A 19,966-nucleotide genomic window follows, 5' to 3' on the forward strand; every position below is an offset into this window, starting at 1 on the left:
AGTTTCATATACACAGTGCATCATTCTATTACTAGTGATGTTAGCATCAATAGAGAAAATATGTTTCTTGAGGCTTTTCCAACAGATTAGTCATAGAAATTGTTGTTGGGCAAGACATCGGATGTCGTCATGAAATTCCCACAATATTACATCAGCACAAGTGACCAACATATTCAGGTGTGATGAACATACTGCTGACTGTAACTGAAGCCTGACACCACCAAGAAGACCAAGTGGGAGACTTGTCATACTCTTACATGGGCACCAAAGATCAAAGACAGTATCTTAACTACAGAAAGGTCACCACTTCTTTTCCTATGAGAGACTTCTGATATTATGACCTTAACAGCAGAAAAAGGCAACACAACTGTCATCCTCTCCAAATCGATGTGCTTCAGCAAGATGAACCCACTATCAGATGGCTCTGCATATTGCGTACTAAATAAGTGCCCCAATGAAAAGCTTGAGAACTCCAGAACAACATCTCAATCTCCAATGTTGTGACCAAGAGACTATGTACTCGGGCACCTGCCCTCTCAGACTCGAAGTATTCCTTAAACTTCATGAGCGTGGCATACCACTTTGAACAATTGTGAGTAATGTTGAGGCTCCAACATAGTACGTGGCAAACATATGGCAGTGCGATTGAGCCCTTTTAGAAGGAAAATGCGAGCACCACATACAAAACTCAGAAGACTTCATTCACCACCTCTAGAACTTATGACTCCACCAGACACTTATGACACCATCAGAAATATTAATAATTTTTGTTGGGGTGTCACTTTTCATTCGAGTACTATTCCAGCGCTGATGACCACGCTGTTTAGCGCCCGTAAACTTCAACCTTCAACTATTCCAGGAATTGCTGCTGTTCATTGACAAGAAACTGGAAGAGGAACTTCTAGATTTGTGTATGTTTGTGCTCACCTCAACCTATTTTTTTATTCAGTGACCAATACTTTGAACAGCCTAACATTGTCACAGTGGGTCATCCTTTGTCACCTGTTGTGGCTAATCTTTTTATCAAAGATTTTGAGACGTGAGCGCTCTTGTTGGTGACGTTAAAACCTATGCGCTTTTTGCAATCTGTGGATGACACTTACGTAATCTGGACCCACAGCACTGCATGGCTCGAGGTGTTTCTAAAACATCTAAAATCTTGTTATTCTAACATAAAGTTTACATTTGTGATAGAGAAAAATAGTGAACTACCTTTTCTAGATGTGTTGGTGTGGAGGGAAGATTCCTTGTAGCTGTCATACATCAGACAAACTTGACACCTTGAAGACAGAAGCATTGGACATTGACAGTACACACATCTGGAGCAACCAGAGAAACCTGCAGTGGCCAAGCATTTTCTCAGTGTGGGGCACACTGTGGACTACAAAAGTACCTAAATTCTCTCATTGACCTCTTCACACTGGGACAGCATACTTAATGAAGCAGCAAATTCACAGCTCGACAAATCTTGTGAATGAAGATACAGTTTTTCAACTTTGCTTGGCATGGGATACAGCAATGGAAGTATTAATGCTGCAGCTACCACAGAGAGGAAACCTTTAGTCAGCCAAGAGATGACACTTCGGTGGTGACTTAAATATTCGGATTGCAATGACAAGAATAGTCACACCCCAGTGTGGACCTGTATTTGGGCATGCAGCTTCTGACAGAGGGCATTGGGGCAACCAGCAGTGGTGCACAGTAGGAACAATAGCCTTTGTACTTGCAGCAGAGTCCTTGGTTCATCGTCTGACAGGTGGCATAGCTGTCCTTCTTGCTACTGATCAGGAAAACTTCTCTATTGGGCACTGAATTTGGTGCATTCACACCTGTAGCTTTCCTGCTTAGACTCACCTAAATAGAAAGCCAGTAGTGTGTTCCTCACACCTGAAGATTTCAATTTCTTGTGGTGATGAAATATTGTGTGAATTTCTCGAGGACATCCAATGTCTTTCCCAAGAACTATTTCTGCAGAGAAAGTATAAACTGAAAGAATTTTTTGTTTGATATGTAATGTGTGGTAAAATTACAGTCATATCATTGTTCTCAATAAAAATGTCACACTAAGTATAAGTACTTACAGTACATTGCTGTGAAAGGTGAATAAAACTACGCATGCATGTGCATGCACTGTTGCACTCAGTATGAAGTTCTTATAGTACACTGTCCTACACATGCGTATGTGCGTGCCCCCCCCCCCCCCCTCACACACACACACAGTGTAATGCACTGTTGTAATTCTGTTGCTCTCAGCTGTGCTCTATTGATGAAATTGTTAATGTAAATTATGAGCAAGTGGATTGCATGGAACAAAATTACAGTGTACTGAAGGCACTGCACATGTCTCCTAGAGTGGTATGACCATATCTGCTAGGGTGTGTGAAGCATTATAGGCAAAGAGGTTTTAATTTTTTGCACTGTCCCCAGTTTGTGTCTCTCCTAATGCTCCAGACTCTCCAGACAAATTTGTAGGGAAGCTCTGATAGATTGTAAATACTTTGGAGGAAATGAGACCACTCACTAAAAAGCAATGCGTAAATCTCCTCTCCCCTCCCCCCCCCCCCTCTTAAACACACACACACACACACACACACACACACACATATTATTTTTCACCCATAATGAACACTACAGCAAAATGTTAACATATATGCCAAAACTGGTTAACAGATACACATGGTATAATGACATTTTAGGTTCACTTATCATGTGCTAAACTGCCTCCCCCTTCTGTATATCAACCCACCACTTGCTTTGCTGTCTGCACATCACTCTACTGTTCACTCATGAGAAACCAGAAGACGTAAGTATTACTGACAATGAAGATATTTAGGTCAAAGAATCTACAACTATAAACCAGTACTATTTGCAAAGATTTACAGTATACATCATCTCATTAACAACCTTTCTCACTTGGCTGTAATAGCAACCACAATGGTGTAAACTAACAAATGCCATGCACACTAATGTGCTTCAACCAGTGCTTGTGCTACGAAGAAAAATTCTGCAATTAAATGTGAATATCGACTTTTTCTGCACGCAAGATAGCAGCAGAAATAAGCTTAAATAACCAGTCACATAAACACTGACTTTTATTTTGAAAATCTAGAATTATTGAAACCCTACAAAGCTAAATTTTCACGCAGGAATAAATTTAATTGCTAATATTTGTGGTGTTAATATTTAAATGTTAAAATCTTTATAAGTCTTGTTGTTTTTGTGACTACACACAGTTTCATCTTTCTTCACACATTGTATCTTCTTTTGACAGTACCGAGAAACAGTTATTGAAGCATTCAACTTGGCAAAGGTATTTGAACCTTTGATGAGACCAACTCCATTCATGGGTCAGGCAACTACAGGCAAAATGTCTCATGGTATTACTCAGAAACAACAACTGCAGGTCTGTACACAGGGTATGTAACTATCCTAGAATATTAGATCATTCGCAGATACATAGCTAATTTCTAAGTGTCATAATGGATGTTTCATGCCATGTGTAAGTGATCCTGACTTTCCATAAATTTGAAATTTCAGACCTTAAGCAATTTTCAAATGTCATTCCAGCCACTGCAGTATGTACATAATTTAGGGAACCGCAATAGCAACAGTTGTAGTGAGGTGAGAGACAAAAAGAAAAAATTACTCTGAAAAATTTGAGGCAGGGAGAGAGTCAGCAAAGTGAATTGTCATAAGGTGTATGTACATAAAAGTACAAAGAAACAGCAGTACAATGTCATAAGTGCCTTTTCTGATACATTGGTGAAATGTTATTGACGTTTTTAAAATGAAAATTTAAAATTCTATTGACATTAGTGTGGTCAAGATAGCAATGCTTGTTTGGAGAAGTGTGTTAGCATCCTCAGTAATTATTAATTTAGACAACCACATGAAATCCACAGGCTGTACTTACTTCATTGCAATTCTCACACGATGGAAATGTGTCACAGGGGGCTGCATATGGAAGACCACATAGAACTGTGCAGTTTCCACTTGAGTTGATATTAATCAGATGTCTTTGATCTCTATTGAAGACTTCTGCATTCATTGACCCTGTATATGGTTGTGCTAATCAGAATATAACATAGCAGTAGGTATTTTTTCACTACCTAGACCCTGCAAAATAAATAAATAAAAATATTAAAAGGTCTTCATGATACTGTAAAATTAAAAGAGGATTAACATTTGTTACTGTAAGATTAACATTGTTTTTTTATTTTTTATTGTGTAATATGGAAATGTAATCAAGATCTGATCCCAGTGCTGACTGACATGCGGCAAAATACTAGTTCTGTAATTGTACACTCTCAAAAGCCTTTGGTTGATCTTAGGTGACAATGTAGATGGTGGTTGTTTTTGCAATAAATAGTAATTTTACTGCATTACAATCCCAAAGAAAGCAGGTGTTGACAGATGTGAAAATTACCGAACAATCAGTTAAATAAGCCATAGCTGCAAAATACTAACACGAATTCTTTACAGATGAATGGAAAAACTAGTAGAAGCCGACCTCGGGGAAGATCAGTTTGGATTCCGTAGAAATACTGGAACACGTGAGGCAATACTGACCTTACGACTTATCTTAGAGGAAAGATTAAGGACCGGCAAATCTACATTTCTAGCATTTGTAGACTTAGAGAAAGCTTTTGACAATGTTGACTGGAATACTCTCTTTCAAATTCTGAAGGTGGCAGGGGTAAAATACAGGGAGCGAAAGGCTATTTACAACTTGTACAGAAACCAGATGCCAGTTATAAGAGTCGAGGGACATGAAAGGAAAGCAGTGGTTGCGAAGGGAGTGAGACAAGGTTGTAGCCTATCCCCGATGTTATTCAATCTGTATATTGAGCAAGCAGTAAAGGAAACAAAAGAAAAATTTGGAGTAGGTATTAAAGTCCATGGAGAAGAAATAAAAACATTGAGGTTCGCCGATGACATTGTAATTCTGTCAGAGACAGCAAAGAACTTGGAAGAGCAGTTGAACGGAATGGACAGTGTCTTGAAAGGAGGATATAAGATGAACATCAACAAAATCAAAATGAGGATAATGGAATGTAGTCGAATTAAGTCGGGTGATGCTGAGGGAATTAGATTAGGAAATGAGACACTTAAAGTGGTAAAGGAGTTTTGCTATTTGGGGAGCAAAATAACTGATGATGGTCGAAGTAGAGAGGATATAATATGTAGACTGGCAATGGCAAGGAAAGCATTTCTGAAGAAGAGAAATCTGTTAACATTGAGTGTAGGATTAAGTGTCAGGAAGTCATTTCTGAAAGTATTTGTATGGAGTGTAGCCACGTATGGAAGTGAAACATGGACGATAAATAGTTTGGACAAGAAGAGAATAGAAGCTTTTGAAATGTGGTGCTACAGAAGAATGCTGAAGATTAGATGGGTAGATCACATAACTAATGAGGAAGTATTGAATAGGATTGGGGAGAAGAGAAGTTTGTGGCACAACTTGACCAGAAGAAGGGATCGGTTGGTAGGACATGTTCTGAGGCATCAAGGGATCGCCAATTTAGTATTGGAGGGCAGCGTGGAGGGTAAAAATCGTTGAGGGAAACCAAGAGATGAATACAATAAACAGATTCAGAAGGATGTAGGTTGCAGTAGGTACTGGGAGATGAAGAAGCTTGCACAGGATAGAGTAGCATTGAGAGCTGCATCAAACCAGTCTCAGGACTGAAGACCACAACAACAACTGCATTCCATTTTATCGTAGAGTCTCATAATTGGCTAAGACTCTGGACTTGAATGTGGGTGGACTAGGGTCCAATTCCCCTTCCAATCATCAGGCTCCTTGTGGTTTCCATAAATCACTTTCTGATAATACCAGAATGGTTCCTTTGGAAATAATTTGCTTATTCAATCATAATTTGTGCTCCATGCCTAAGGACCTCATTGCTGCAGGAACATTGAACTCCAGTCTTCCATTCTTCTTCTCTCAATAAAATCAGAAAAAGAAGTATGGACTGTGTAATCAGATACATTGTGAGTGAAGTAATATGCTTCAGTTACCTATCAGAAATTTCCACACTTTGATGTGATCTAAACTGCAATAAGTTCATAATAATAAGTAAGCCGGAAACCATCCACAGAAATCATACCAGTGGTCTGCTGGAGATTACTGGCTTCTTATGTTTGAGAATGTCCTCCTGTTAATCGCACAGCCTGTGGTTATAAGCTTGCTCATGAGCATCCAGACACGCTGTTTCATTTGGTGCGGCCAGTGCTTGGTTGCGGAAGTACTGAAGCAACTGTTGTTTCAGTATTTTTCTGTGTTTCTGTTGGGTTGATCATTCCATTTTGTGTACAAAATGGAACCACCAACTTGGTTATAATCCTGAAACCATAACATCAGTCAACTGCACCAAGAAAATATCCACAATCTTAATATGTCACACATTAGCAGAATGCTACTCATGTGTAAAACTTCAAAACCAGTTATACAAAATTTATTGTTTGCATCTCAGTTTATTTATCTATGTACAGGGTGTCCCAGGAGGAATGGTCAGTATTAAGGGATATGACTGGAATGATCACTTGAAGCAAAAAGTTTAGTGCACATGGCCTCTTAAATGATTACCTTAACAGCTGTGAGCACGTGTTCATCTTTGCTAATGTGTCGTTCTACTGAAAAAGTGGTTAGAGCTCTTAAGTTATGCATTGTAGAGGTCTTGTTTACTAGACATTTTTGCTTGAGACTGTCTCTCCTGTCATATTCCTGAATACTGACCATACCTTCTGGGACAGCTTATATATTACATATCTCGGCAGACTGCCATTGTTGAATCATAACACAAGGGAAAAATCAATAAAGTGTATCATGTCAAAAATAGGACTTAAGCATACCAAGCAATCATTGTATTGATTTTAGCTTTGTGTTTTGATCCGATGACGGGAGCCTGTTGAAATGCAGTATCTATGTGGACAATACAAGTGCGACCCAGACAGTTAATTTTGTGTAAGCACTTCATCATGGTCACTAACAAATTTTTCTGTCTGCCTTTAACCTAAACTTCACCTCACAGTGATGTGGGGATTAACCAGGAATGACACGTGGTTCAGATTCCACATTAAACTGTAAGTTCCCTTTCCCTAATAGGATTACTAAAGTAAGTTAGAGGCACACAAGTTACCAGAGTGCTGCCCAGTTGAAAGACTTGCTCCAGGATATTGAGTCATATGGAATTATTATTGTCCTACTAAAACAATGACTCTGATCAATAGATAAAAGAGCTATTATATCAGAGTCACAACAGATTTAGTTTTCTACTTTCATATTTTTGAGTAAGTACAGCATTTATAACAGTCTTTCCCTGGACACCAACTCCAGAACAATCCCCCTTCCCCTGTCAGGATCTTGCCGTTCTTCATCCCTCCCTTCATCTTTTTTATGATTGCAGTAGACTTTACCGATTACAGTTCTGTAAGCCCCACTTTGATTATTTTCCTAAACTTTATGTTTCTACTTATGCACCCATCATTTATCTTCCTGTGTAACCACTTGGAACAGAAATATACATGGTACATTTCCATCTACAAGCTGTTACTCATTCAAATACTCTAGATTTCTACCCTTACAATCTGAATAGATCACATTATAGAATGAGAGTTTGCTAGTTATTAGTTAAGTTTAAATTTATTGAAGTTAAATTACATGATTATAATTATTTGATTTTGTACTCAGTGTTAAGATTATTCCTAAAGTATTACATGCATGATTCATTTATTTTATATGTATTCCATAAATCCATAAAACATTCTCGCATTGGATGTGGAACATGCTGTTGCAATTGTTACAAATAGTTAGTTGTACATCACATAATAGTGAAAACTTGACCAAACTACAATGACGAAAGATGTCATCTGAAGTACAGGTTATTGAGCCCACTTGGCATCATACAAAAAGGTTGATACCTATTAATAATTCATACACAAACTCCTCAATGACTAAATGGCAATAATTATATTTCTGTAATAGTTATAATAACTTTCAAAAAAAATGTGAAACTGTTTGAGAACGCCACTTATTTGATAAACTTGCATGTGCAGCCTCTATTAATGAGTAGAAAATGTATCAGAATCTGACTTAATTTACTTTCAATACTCAATTAAAATTTTTAGCAGCAGTGTAGTTTACACTTTATTGCACAGTGGCAGGTTTTATTTTTGTCAACTCAATTTATGTTATTCTCATGTTTGGAGACAGGTGGACTTTCACATTCTTCGCAGAGAGTAGATTTCTTTAGAAGAAAGCATATGAAATAAAGTGTGTATAAGGAAGCACTGCCAAGTATTCCCAACAGTCCTTACAATTGGAAATAAGATGTTCTTGGACTTATTCACAAATGATTGTAATCTCTCGATTCTGGGCAATGAAGATATTTTGAGGGTTGGGGTTGGGCTGTTGGGAGGAAGAGACCAAACAGTGAGGTAATCGGTCTCATCAGATTACAGAAGGACAGGGAAGGAAGTTGATGATGCCCTTTCAAAGGAACCATCCCAGCATTTGCCTGGAGTGATTTAGGGAAATCACGGAAAACCTAACTCAAGATGCATGATTGAACCATTGTCCTCCTGAATGCGTGTCCAGTGTGCTAACCACTGTTCCACCTCGCTCGGTTAAGATATTTTGAGAAAGAGGCAACTTCTCATAGGAAATAAATTTCTAAGACATATTAGTTGAAAGGGAAATGATAGTAAATTAGTTGATGACTTAGAAAACCAGCTTATTTTTGTCTGTTGTAATGATAGGCTGTAAAATATTAGCTTCTCATCATCACAATGAAAGACATTTGTCAAATCTTATAAGAAACCCCCTTGGAAAACAATACTTGCGCAGTTGTTTGTAGAGGTCATTTACAAATGTGAAAAGAGGCTGTTCAGTTATACTTTTTGTAGAAGCCCAAACCACCTTTTGTTAATAATGCCTAAATAGTTAAGAAGTTTGACAATCCTTACAGGAAATAATTTTTTGTAGTTTTGAAAGAGCAGCTAAAAGGGAAACTGGTCTGCAGTAGTTTTATATTTGTGGCATCACTTTTTGTGGAAAGAGGTTTTACAATGGAATATTTCATTCTCTCAGAAAATATGTCCTATGCCTACATATATAGGGTGCCTTTCCTAAGAGTCATCAGACACATTTTCTCTGGTGTTTCAACAGATATTTGCAATTCAGAACCGCACTGCTGCTACGGTCACAGGTTTGAATTCTGCCTCGGGCATGGATGTGTGTGCTGTCCTTAGGTTAGTTAGGTTTAAGTAGTTCTAAGTTTAAGGGACTGATGAATTCAGATGTTAAGTCCCATAGTGCTCAGAACCGTTTGAACCATTTTTCTGAAAGTGTCAGTTTTTTCCCGTTAGAAACAAAATTATTTTTAAAGTGAAATTTTACTTCACCATTCAACAGAACAGTCCCAAATTTGTCCAGTGCAATATTGGTTTTACTGTTACATATTAAGGGGGACAGTAAAATATGATCAGTAACGAGTACTCCAGTGACAACACTGCCTTGACCTGCACTGACTGCTACTACTATGCAGAAGCGCACTGCTCACTCACTGCTGGAGTGCTGCTTATTCCTTGTGTTTTACTGTTCCCGTTAATATGTATCAGTAAAATAAATATTGCAGCAGACTAATGTGGTAGTGCTGAATCGAGTGGGTGCGTAAAGTTCCGATTTAAAAATTAGTGTGTTTGAAACGAAACAAACTAGTGCATTCTGTTGATGCTGGGGTTCTATGAAAGACATGACAAGTAGGATCTGTTTGGGCAAACAGTATCTACACTTCCCAGAAATGAAATTGCAAATATCTGCTAAAATGCCAGAGAAAATGCACTTTGCAACTCTTATGAGAGACACCCTGTATATTCCTCAAGCCATGCACAGCATAGGGTACATAGTTCCAATATTATTGATTTTCTTTCCTATTGTACATGCATACTGAAAGAGGAAAATTTGACTGTATATATGCCTCTGGACACACTCTAACCTCATTCTTATGATCACTGAGCAAGATATACAGTGGTGACAGCAGAATGGCTACACAGTCTTTGAATACAAATTCTCTAAATTTAGTCAACAGTGTTTCATGAGAATTATATCATCTTTCCTCCAAGTAGTCCCATTTAAGTTCTCTGGACATTCCTGTTGCTCTTTTGTGTGGCCTACACCGACCTGTTGCAATCCTAGCAGTGTGTCTCTGAGTTAGCTTGAAGCCCATGTACTCACGCAGTATTCTACTTATTTCTCTAGATCAGGTTTTCAGTGGCTTATTTGAGATATCGTCAACTCAGATACCAGGTCTCTCTCCTATGGGTTGTCGGGTGCACTTTCTCTGGTGTTAAGCCAGATATGTGTAATGTAGTTTTGGCACTGTATAATTGGAGTCAGCCGAAACAAATACTGCTCATCATGTCTTTAATATGATGCCTAGTGTTGGCAGAAGGCATCAGTTTGTTTCTCGTTGTGAGCAATATAATTTTCAAAATGGAATTATACTTGCCCATTTGATTAAGTGGTCCAAGATTAGTCTAGTTCAATATTCACAATATCAGTCTGTATTAACAGGGCAAATATATATTAAAAAACAATGATTCTCTAGAGTTCTCTAGTGGTTATGGGATTACAAGTTATAAGAACTTGTTGCTTGAAGATAACTGTTGCCTCAGCAAGAACTGACCTACAGCCTGTCCGCTTAGTTACACTTACAAAGTGGTCATTAAAAATCTTTGCGATCTCCTGCTTAGTATTCATTTTATTATTACTAATTGTGAGAACTCCTTATACACTACTGTAATATCTGTAGGTCACTCAAAAACAACACATCCCTTGTTTCTTTAAGTTTTCCTAGCAGATCAAATACTCATTAATCTTTCAGGCATGCATCTGAAATATTATTAATTTTTGCTCCAGTATTTTGGCTGACAACTTCTCAGCCATTCTCAAGGCCAGTCACTTGCAAGTTTTTTTTAATCGCCTTACACAATAATTTGGAGTAAACACATGTGTCAGAGATAACACTGTTGGTAACAATGGGCATAAAGTTTTATCTATGACTGATGCTCTGTCTGCTAACAGTGTTATCCCCGATGCATGTACGTTTACTCCACAGTAATGTGTAGAGGTACTTAATATACTTGCAAGTCACTCATCTTGAGAACTGCTGAAAAATTTTTGGTCAAAATATCAGAATGGGAATTAATAATATCCTGAATGCATATCCAAAAGATGGTGGAAAAGCCTTTGTTGTTAAAAAACTAAACTAAACTAAACACATCTAATGAAGTGCCTTCATACATAACACTACAAAAGCTCCCCAGATGACTTTGTCGCAACTTAAGTATTATTAAGATTTATGACAAAACTGAAGGATCTGGAGAAAGTTACTCCTGTGTCACTTCTTATTACACCCCGCATACTTTTGACTTTATTGCCCAAACTCTTAATTCTGTCAATTTCAAAAACTGTATTTAGAATTATACTGTTGTTTTTATGCCTGTAGGAATCTGTGCCTCTGTAACCTGTTCCTTGAAGTGCATGCTGTATATTCTTTTTGGAAATACCTTTTTTAAAATGGGTTACAATGTCATTACTAATGAGTTATGTTTAGAATTTATATTGAGTTCTAAATAAATGGACTACCAGTCAACTTTCTGAAAGTGCTGTTTAAATCGTTGAACTGTTGATTATTTATGAACCTACTTGTTCTCTGAGCAGTCCATTGTATTTGCAGACACATTGTGAATACAGTCATGGCTGTGACCGTTCATCTGGTATATCAAAAAGACCATTTATAACTTATCTGATAGCAATATTGTTTTAGTATCCAACAGTTATTTGGATCACTGTTGGATACTAAAACAATATTGCTAGTCTGCCTACTTAGCTGAGTGTTAACGAGTGTTAATGTGCTTGCCTACCATGCAGTAGGCCCGTGTTCAATTCCCGGCTGGGTTGGAGATATACTCCGCTTGTGGACTCAGAGTTGTGTTGTTCGCAGAATCATGTCATCCTCCTCACCAGCACGCAAGTCACCCAGTGTGGCTCCAACTGAAATAAGACTTGCAACTCACTGGCCGAACTTCCCCAGTTGGGGCTTCCCAGCCAGCAATGCCGCATGATCATTTCGTTTCAGTGATTTGGATTCTGCACCCAGCCTGTGTATCAATTTGGAGGAAAAGTTAGACATACTCAGACTTCATAGCACAGCTGTAGCTCACTCCACAGCCCTGTGGGCGTATCATATGAACGAATCCACTGATGTGAGAGTACCAGTAAATACCGCAACCCTGCACTTGTCCCTCAATTCCTCACTGTTCTCTGAACCCTTCAGTATGCACCACTGATAGCAGATTGACTTACCTTGTCTATGTTTACATTTTTTTATTTGGTTTGCTCCCTGGACTGTTCTGTGCATGCATACAATGACATTTGCTACTTTTTGGACTTAGCATTTGGCCAGCTATGTGTTTTGTGAACTACTCAGTCATCGTCCACAGGAACCACTTGTTTATTACACCAGCCTCTGTGTCACCACTAGCGCAAGTGATCATGAACTGTCTGCCTCGTAGACAGAGTATGAAAGAAAGTGGTGACAAGGAAGTTGTGGCCACATCAGTTGAAGTTGCAACAGAAGCAGCTGGGAGAGCAACAACAGCAACAGCAAGAAAAGCAGTGAGAATTTCGACACCAACAGCACAAATTGCTGTGACAACTACTGCAAAAACAGCAACAGTTTTCATATGCAATATCACCACCACCCCTCAGCCATCCGCTTGCTTTGACACGGCAAATGATAGTTGGTAGTTCTATTTACATTGTTTTGCTTTTCACGGCAAGGTAATTCAAATAACTGACCTACAGGATAACATCAGAGGCTTTCTGATGTTTTTGGTTTGCTGACTGACTAGTACGGCCATGAAAAACTGCACCGTTGTGGCTAGGCTCAAATTTGAGTTTTTAAGCGATGTAAGCAAACATATGCAGCACGGGCAGCTGACTTATAAGGCTTAGCACACAGCTGCGATTTTTTTTTTTTTTTTTTTTTTCCTGTAAACAATGTGACTCAGTGTATGCGGAATTATTAGAGTGTGATGTTGTTATGCTTCTAGCACCTGATGGAGAAGTTAATGTGAAGGGTTTAGAGTCCTCTAGTTCAACTCTGAGTGATGTGCCAAAGCTCACAAAGTACAGCATCAGTGCAAGCTATGTTTAACAATACTTCTCATGTCGACTTTCTTCTTAGCAGTAGTAGTAGCCATTGTGCTATATATGACAACCAGTCAATGTTGTCATCTGATTTATTGAGCACCCGATCATCTGGTAGTACAACGAGATGGTATTCAGTAGTCAGTGCAGTAGTTAACAATCCACCACCCTCATTGTTGGTAGATGTGCACAAATGGAAGCGCCTTATCCACTGTCAGTATATTCCATAGTGAATGGAAACTCATACAAAAGTTTCCTCCATGTCTTTGCCTTGTCCCAGGACAGTTAGTATAATCAAATTATGGTAAGTCTGTGGCTCGAGGTATTGACGACATCACTGCCTGTTTTGTGATGCATACCACAAACTGGGTCATTAGCAAGACCTGTCTTGGCTGGTGGGCAAAACAAACAACAATTGCTAGCACACTGCACTCTTATCTTGCCAGTGCCAATGTCTCCATGGTACCAAGTTTCACCAACCACAAGCCCCTCATTTTACTATTTGGTTCCTGCTTGAAACTTCACTGTAAGGTAGTGCAGCAGCTGCAGTGTTTGGACATTCTTCCATAGTAACTGTAACTGTGACATGCATAATAGGCCCACCATACAAATGTGAACACACGTTTGCACTTGCCATGTTGCCCAGCTACACAGTCTGACATGCACAAAGTGCTTTGTTGTGCCATAGGCACCAATTAGCAACACACCCTCAACAAATTCCCAGTTATGGAATTTGAAGTAGCAACAGAAAAATGTTATGATCTGCTATTTCACATGGTGGTGTCTGCTGTGCACTGGGGTTGGCCAGAGCACCTGTCTGAAGGCAAAGACCTAGCATGGCACACACATTTGTATTACAACATTGGATTAACATAACTAATGGTGTCTTATTATTAGCTGTGGTCAGATGTGAACACCGGGTGGTAATTCCACCTGCACTTCATTCCCACATACCGAAGCTACTCCACATGGCACATTGAGGAATTTGCAGAATGAAGACAATGGTGTGATATCTCGTGTACTGGTCCAGCATTGACACCACCATAGAAAATACAGTCCAGAACTGCCAGGGTTGCACCCACAACCTATCAGCCCTGGATCAGCATTTCAACCCTGGCTCCACCCTGACCACTGTTAGGACTGTAAAGACAGTGGTATTGAGCACCTGACAACAGCACTGTTCCATCAAGTCCCAGCTTCTGAAACCAAACAGATAGCCAGGATCTTCAAAACCCAATTACCTGAGACAATGATTACTCCTTCCAATTTGGGAAAGCACTTACCAGTTTCCTTGCAACATACCAGTCAGCTACTGTAAATGGATGACATCCAGCCAAAATATTACACAGATGCAGGCCTTGCACTCTCTGTGACCTGCTGTGCCTGACTCAACAAGACCACTGGACCATGCACACAGTCTTATTACTGCGGGGTATACCGTGTGTGGGCTTGCACAAATGTTTCATGTTGCAACTGGCCAGGACCAATAGGCAGACATCGAAATCAGTTCCAGTTGCATCAAAACGTATTTTGTCTTTAACAGATTTTACTCCATTGGGTTCACAAAATTTTTATCATTGAAATGTAGCGTTAATTTTACTTTCATTATTTTTAGTAATCTTTCCTTTCTCATTTTGTATTAGTAAGTCTTGCATTATCACTGCTATTTCGAAGTTGTGGAAAGATTTTTTTAAATTTTTGTCAACTTTTATATATATTATCTGTTTATAGTATAATGTTTATTAGATTACTCTGTCTCTTTATTCTGTTAATCAGGTGATGGAAAAATTTCGATCAGGTAGTTTCAATATCCTGATTTCTACATGCGTAGGGGAAGAAGGTTTAGATATTGGTGAAGTGGACTTAATCATATGTTTTGATGCACATACGTCTCCTGTTCGACTTATGCAACGCATTGGAAGAACAGGCCGCAAAAGGGAAGGGAAAATAATTATGCTCATAACTGATGGGGCTGAGCTACAGGTCAGTGTGAACTTTTTAAAGCAAACACTACATGACTCTTCCTACTGAGCCAAGTTTGAACATACATTATTCACACCAGTCAGATATTTTTCTTCATGTTGTGTTTCTATTGTTGCAATTTTAGCGCTACAAAAGAAGTTTGCATCAACAGGATACAGTAAGTAAACACATAATAGACAGCCGAATGGTCTTGTGTCCCAACAGTCCACGTATGGTGCCTACAGGTAAATCTATGTAGGAAATAATTTATTATTGTAACAATCAACTATTAATTTTACCTGATTAATTTCTAGTATCGTGGATATTTTCTAACCATAAGTAATGATATGCACTCCTTAACAACAGGTATTGTATCAAATTACTGTCTTGTAAAGTAGCTTACTGAGGAATCTTTTAAATGGAAGAAATAAAAACTTGTGAAATAAGTTTTCTTCATTTGTTTAATACATTATATTCACAGTCATGAAGATGAAATTCAGAAACCTGGTGTTGTTCTTTTTCCTTGTGACTCACCTGTCTCTAGTAGCTCCCCAATCTGGCAGGTTATAAGTAGATGCACTGCTTCTATCAACAGAATGCTAGCACTATATGTAAGTTTTAAATCCAATCCAAACAATTCATGTTTATTGTTGCAGGTCTGAATCCTAAGTGCCACGAAATTATAATAAGAGTTAACCAGGTAGATGAGAAAGTAACCGAGAAAGCTGTGAAGAAGGGAAAAAGAAAACCAAAAACAATGGACCTGAAAACTATGTGGGCTAAATCATTCAAGAAATTTGGAGGTGTGTTAAGAAGTAAAGCATTAAAAAATAATAATAATTATTATTAATTCATTCAGGTTTGTGTCACAGTTGTATACAATTTCTTGGTGGTAACTGGTTTTGAATGTTGACATTCTTCCTCAATCATTGCCTGCTTTTTAAGTGTTTATTAGGGCACTATTCCACTGATAGACTCGCATAACATCTACATGTTACAGATCCACATAGCAACAGTGGTCCTACAATTTGTAGTATTGGCCTTTGATGTGAGATAGTATGTTGACTGTACTGTATAGTCATATCACTGTTGTTATGTGGATCTGTATTATGTAGATGTTACGCAAGTGTATCAGTGGAACTGTGCTCTAAGAAACACTTGAAATAAAGACAGTGGTTTGAAATGAATGTTAAAGTTCAAAACTAGTCGCCACCAAGAAATTATACACAACTGTGAAAGAAATCTCAATAAATAATAATCAAATTTAAATTTATGGTCATTTTACGTAGAAAATATTGAAATTTACATAAAATAATAACTAATAGCATTATGCAGGTGTACTCTGTGAACTATAGTTTTTTGACTGATTAAAAAATTTGAAAGATGGGATTGTGTGTGATGCGCACAATCAGTACCTGTATGACTTTAATAGCTGACAAACTGCTAAAAGATTATCCAGCTGATGGCATGGAAGCTTATAATTCTCCACCCACTTCTCCATGTTAAAGCTTTTAGATTGTCAAAATCACCAGACTGTAGACCAATCAGCACATTACCTGCAATATCTAAAGTTGTAGTAAATTGTTCATGAACAGCTGATGGTTTACCTGGAAACTTTTCATATCCATACTAAATATCAGTCAGTTTTCTGAAAACACCATAGCATGGCAACTGCATCAATCAAACTGATTGAAGACATCCAGCATGCCATGGACAGACATGAAGTGCCCATTTTAACACTGCTTGATTTCAGCAAGACTTTGGCACTATTATTTCAGTGTGAAATTGAAACAGGTGAATTTCTCAAACAGTGTAATTCTGTGGGCCAACAGTTATCTCAAAAACAGATGTCAGTCAGTCATCTGTGATTCAAAGAAGTCATCATGGAAGCTTGTGCTGTCTAGAGTCCACCCATGTTAACTCCTTGGTACATAGCTTCTCTCACTGTATATCAAAGATATTTCATATATTCTTCATCCTTATAACTGCCACTTATACATTGATGCCATCTAGTTGTATCTAAGCACTAGCCCTAAGAAATTGTTGCTGCTCAGGTGTGAATGACAATCTTCATTCAGTATAATGATGGCCACAAAACCCACATCTTAAACCAAACCTTAAGAAGTAACAAGTCATCCTCATATAACATTAAAAGTCAATAAGCAGACATTTTTGTGAAACATTATCTCCAATATTTCTTAATGGTATACAGTTACCATTTAAAAATGGGTAAAGACCTCAGTATCATCTAGGATAAGCATCTACATTGGGAAAACAATCTATTCCAGCATGCAGGAAATCTGTGTCCTGCCTACATGCAGCCCAAAAATTTAAAACAGTATCTCCAAGTCAAATTAGACAAAAACTAGTTCAGTCTTTAGTACTACAAATCTTTTCTGAGACATATTTCAACATAGCACAAATTGTGAAATCTCTGTATGACTGCAGCTAACTATGAATGCTTATATAAGATATATGTGTAACATTTTGGTAATTGATTACATAAGTCCTTCCTATGTTCAGGTAGGTTCGACGAAACTGGATAGGTGACGCGATTTTCATGTGCTTCGTTTACGTCATCAGCTTCTTAGTTGCTTGTCTTCTCAATACATCTCTTCACAAATCAAATACCTATGATCAGTCTGTAACTGCAGTACCAGATTGCATACATCCAACATCTTGGCTGTACCACTGCATAACATTAAGTCTTTATGTATCTCCATATAAATAAATAAATATCAGTTACATGAACCACACTATTCTATATGGTCATTTCCATTTACCTTGTTGGCCTCATCCCAGTGTGCCACCTTCCTGGATGTTGGCTCCCCTCTGGTTTGCTTCATAAAACCTCCATCCATATAAAACCTACTAACCATCAATAATACCATAGTTTGATAGCTTTCATCCCTCTTACGCTAAAAAGTCACTCGCAGAGGTACACCTTCAGTGATGAACAGTCCTTTGCACATATTGACTGACTTAATGAATCCTTCACAGACAGCCACTATCCTTCCTCCTATACCAAACTTAATACAGAAACAGCTCTCTCATCCTACATTCATGAAACCTTTTGTTTCTCCAGTCACCCTCACTTATCAGCTTAGATGAACTGTTCCAGAACAGCTTAACCAGATGCTCCACCAGGCCTTCAGCTACATTTCAAAATGTCTTAAAATGAGAAACATGTTTCCAAAAAATGTTTTCCGTGTTTCCAGAAGTGCTATTGTGCCACCCAACAATCCATATGACATACCTGCCACCAGCCTTGCCTCACTGATTATATCCTTGTGAAAGGATTACCATATGTTATGGACTATAGGATGCTATGTACTATAACACACACCTTAATTTTTCAGCAATTTCTTTAAAAAATAATATTTTTAACATTTCTATTATTAGATTGAAAAGACAGACTTAAAAAAATTCTTTGCTTATAAAATCAAACTGACCTAAAAATCTCTTAAAATTGTCAGGTGAACTTTCTTCTTCTTCTTCTTCTTCTTCTTCTTCTTCTTCTTCATAGTTTTCTCTGCCATCAAGAGTGTTACTTATGTCAGACTTCTTGAAAGATTTAACAATAATGTCTTCTCTCACTCTAGATCATGACTGTTTTATCCTCTGACACACTTGTTTGATTGTAGGTCATTTTAAAGCTCCATTCAGCGTGAATTCATGTTGGACTTCGTCCATCATCCATTTGTTTCATTCCTCTCTCATATACACTTCAGATGGTTTATTTATCAAGATATCAAAAGGTTGTAATTGTGAAGTAAGTCCTCCTGGAATAAAACTCTTTCACATAATTTTCAAATGATTACTAAACTGATCTAGCACAAGAAGAGAACTCTTCTTCAATAAAGCACCTTTCCTTCTCTCCCACACTCAGTTAATCCATAATTTGATACCAGCCTCGTCTATCCAACCCTTATCATGTAAGTGAACACCACCACCTGGCAGTATTTCAGAAGGTTTTGGCACTGTTTTGTGCTTGAAAATGATCTCTGGATTAAGTTTAGTACCACCCAAACAACATGAAAGGACAACAGTGTAGTGGATTTTTTCATGTCCACTTGTTTTTATACTTACAGTTTTAGCATCTTTCGTGGCAACAGTTCTGTTACTCGGCACATCAAATATCAGAGGAGTTTCATCCATATTTGTTGTTTGGCTTAGTTCCACGCAGATTTTCTTTCGATGTTGAACAATAAAGCGATGAAAAGATAATATTATTTCTAATAATTTCTTCATACTCTTGTGGCACTTTCTGAGATATTTTCATTTTGGGTTGCATGGTAAGTCCATGACACTTCACAAACCTGTAGCACCAGTCAGCTCCACCCTTAAAGTCTATTAAGTTACACTGTATTGCTAGCTTATGAGTATGTATTTGAGCCATTTTTGTATTAATTCCCATGCCATTTTGACGGTGTCCTTGAATCCATGTCTATACGTCATCTTCTCGTTTTGGTCATTTTGCATTCAGACCTCTATTTGCACATGGAGTCTTCCTCTTTTTTTCCATTTACTAGCCTGCTAATCACTGTTTCTATGTTCTTCTGCCTATGCTATTAATTTCAATTTGTAGCCCGCCTCATATGAATACCTTTATTTTTTTCAATTACAAAACTAGCTATTAACAAAAATATTGTACTGTTACCGATAACGCAGATCACTTTTAATTCAAGTTCACTGACACCATAGACTACAGTGATGCATCATAGGCTTGACAGTATTCTGGGTTTGTAATGATGGGGTGGGAGGGAGACAGTGTTAGCAAGCTTGTGA

General features: G+C 38.0%; 1 protein-coding gene across 1 annotated transcript in view; it reads left to right on the top strand.

Annotated features, from left to right (window-relative positions):
- LOC126183299 (Fanconi anemia group M protein) overlaps positions 1-19,966 on the top strand; it is a 237,968-nt gene that overhangs the window by 136,517 nt on the left and 81,485 nt on the right. Inside the window, exons 12-15 of the mRNA XM_049925138.1 lie at positions 3,272-3,403; positions 14,993-15,199; positions 15,324-15,423; positions 15,835-15,981. Of these exons, the coding sequence (XP_049781095.1) occupies positions 3,272-3,403; positions 14,993-15,199; positions 15,324-15,423; positions 15,835-15,981 (586 nt within the window). The remainder of the gene's footprint in view (positions 1-3,271; positions 3,404-14,992; positions 15,200-15,323; positions 15,424-15,834; positions 15,982-19,966) is intronic.

The sequence above is a fragment of the Schistocerca cancellata genome, chromosome 4 (assembly GCF_023864275.1).
Source record: "Schistocerca cancellata isolate TAMUIC-IGC-003103 chromosome 4, iqSchCanc2.1, whole genome shotgun sequence".
NCBI lineage: Eukaryota > Metazoa > Arthropoda > Insecta > Orthoptera > Acrididae > Schistocerca > Schistocerca cancellata.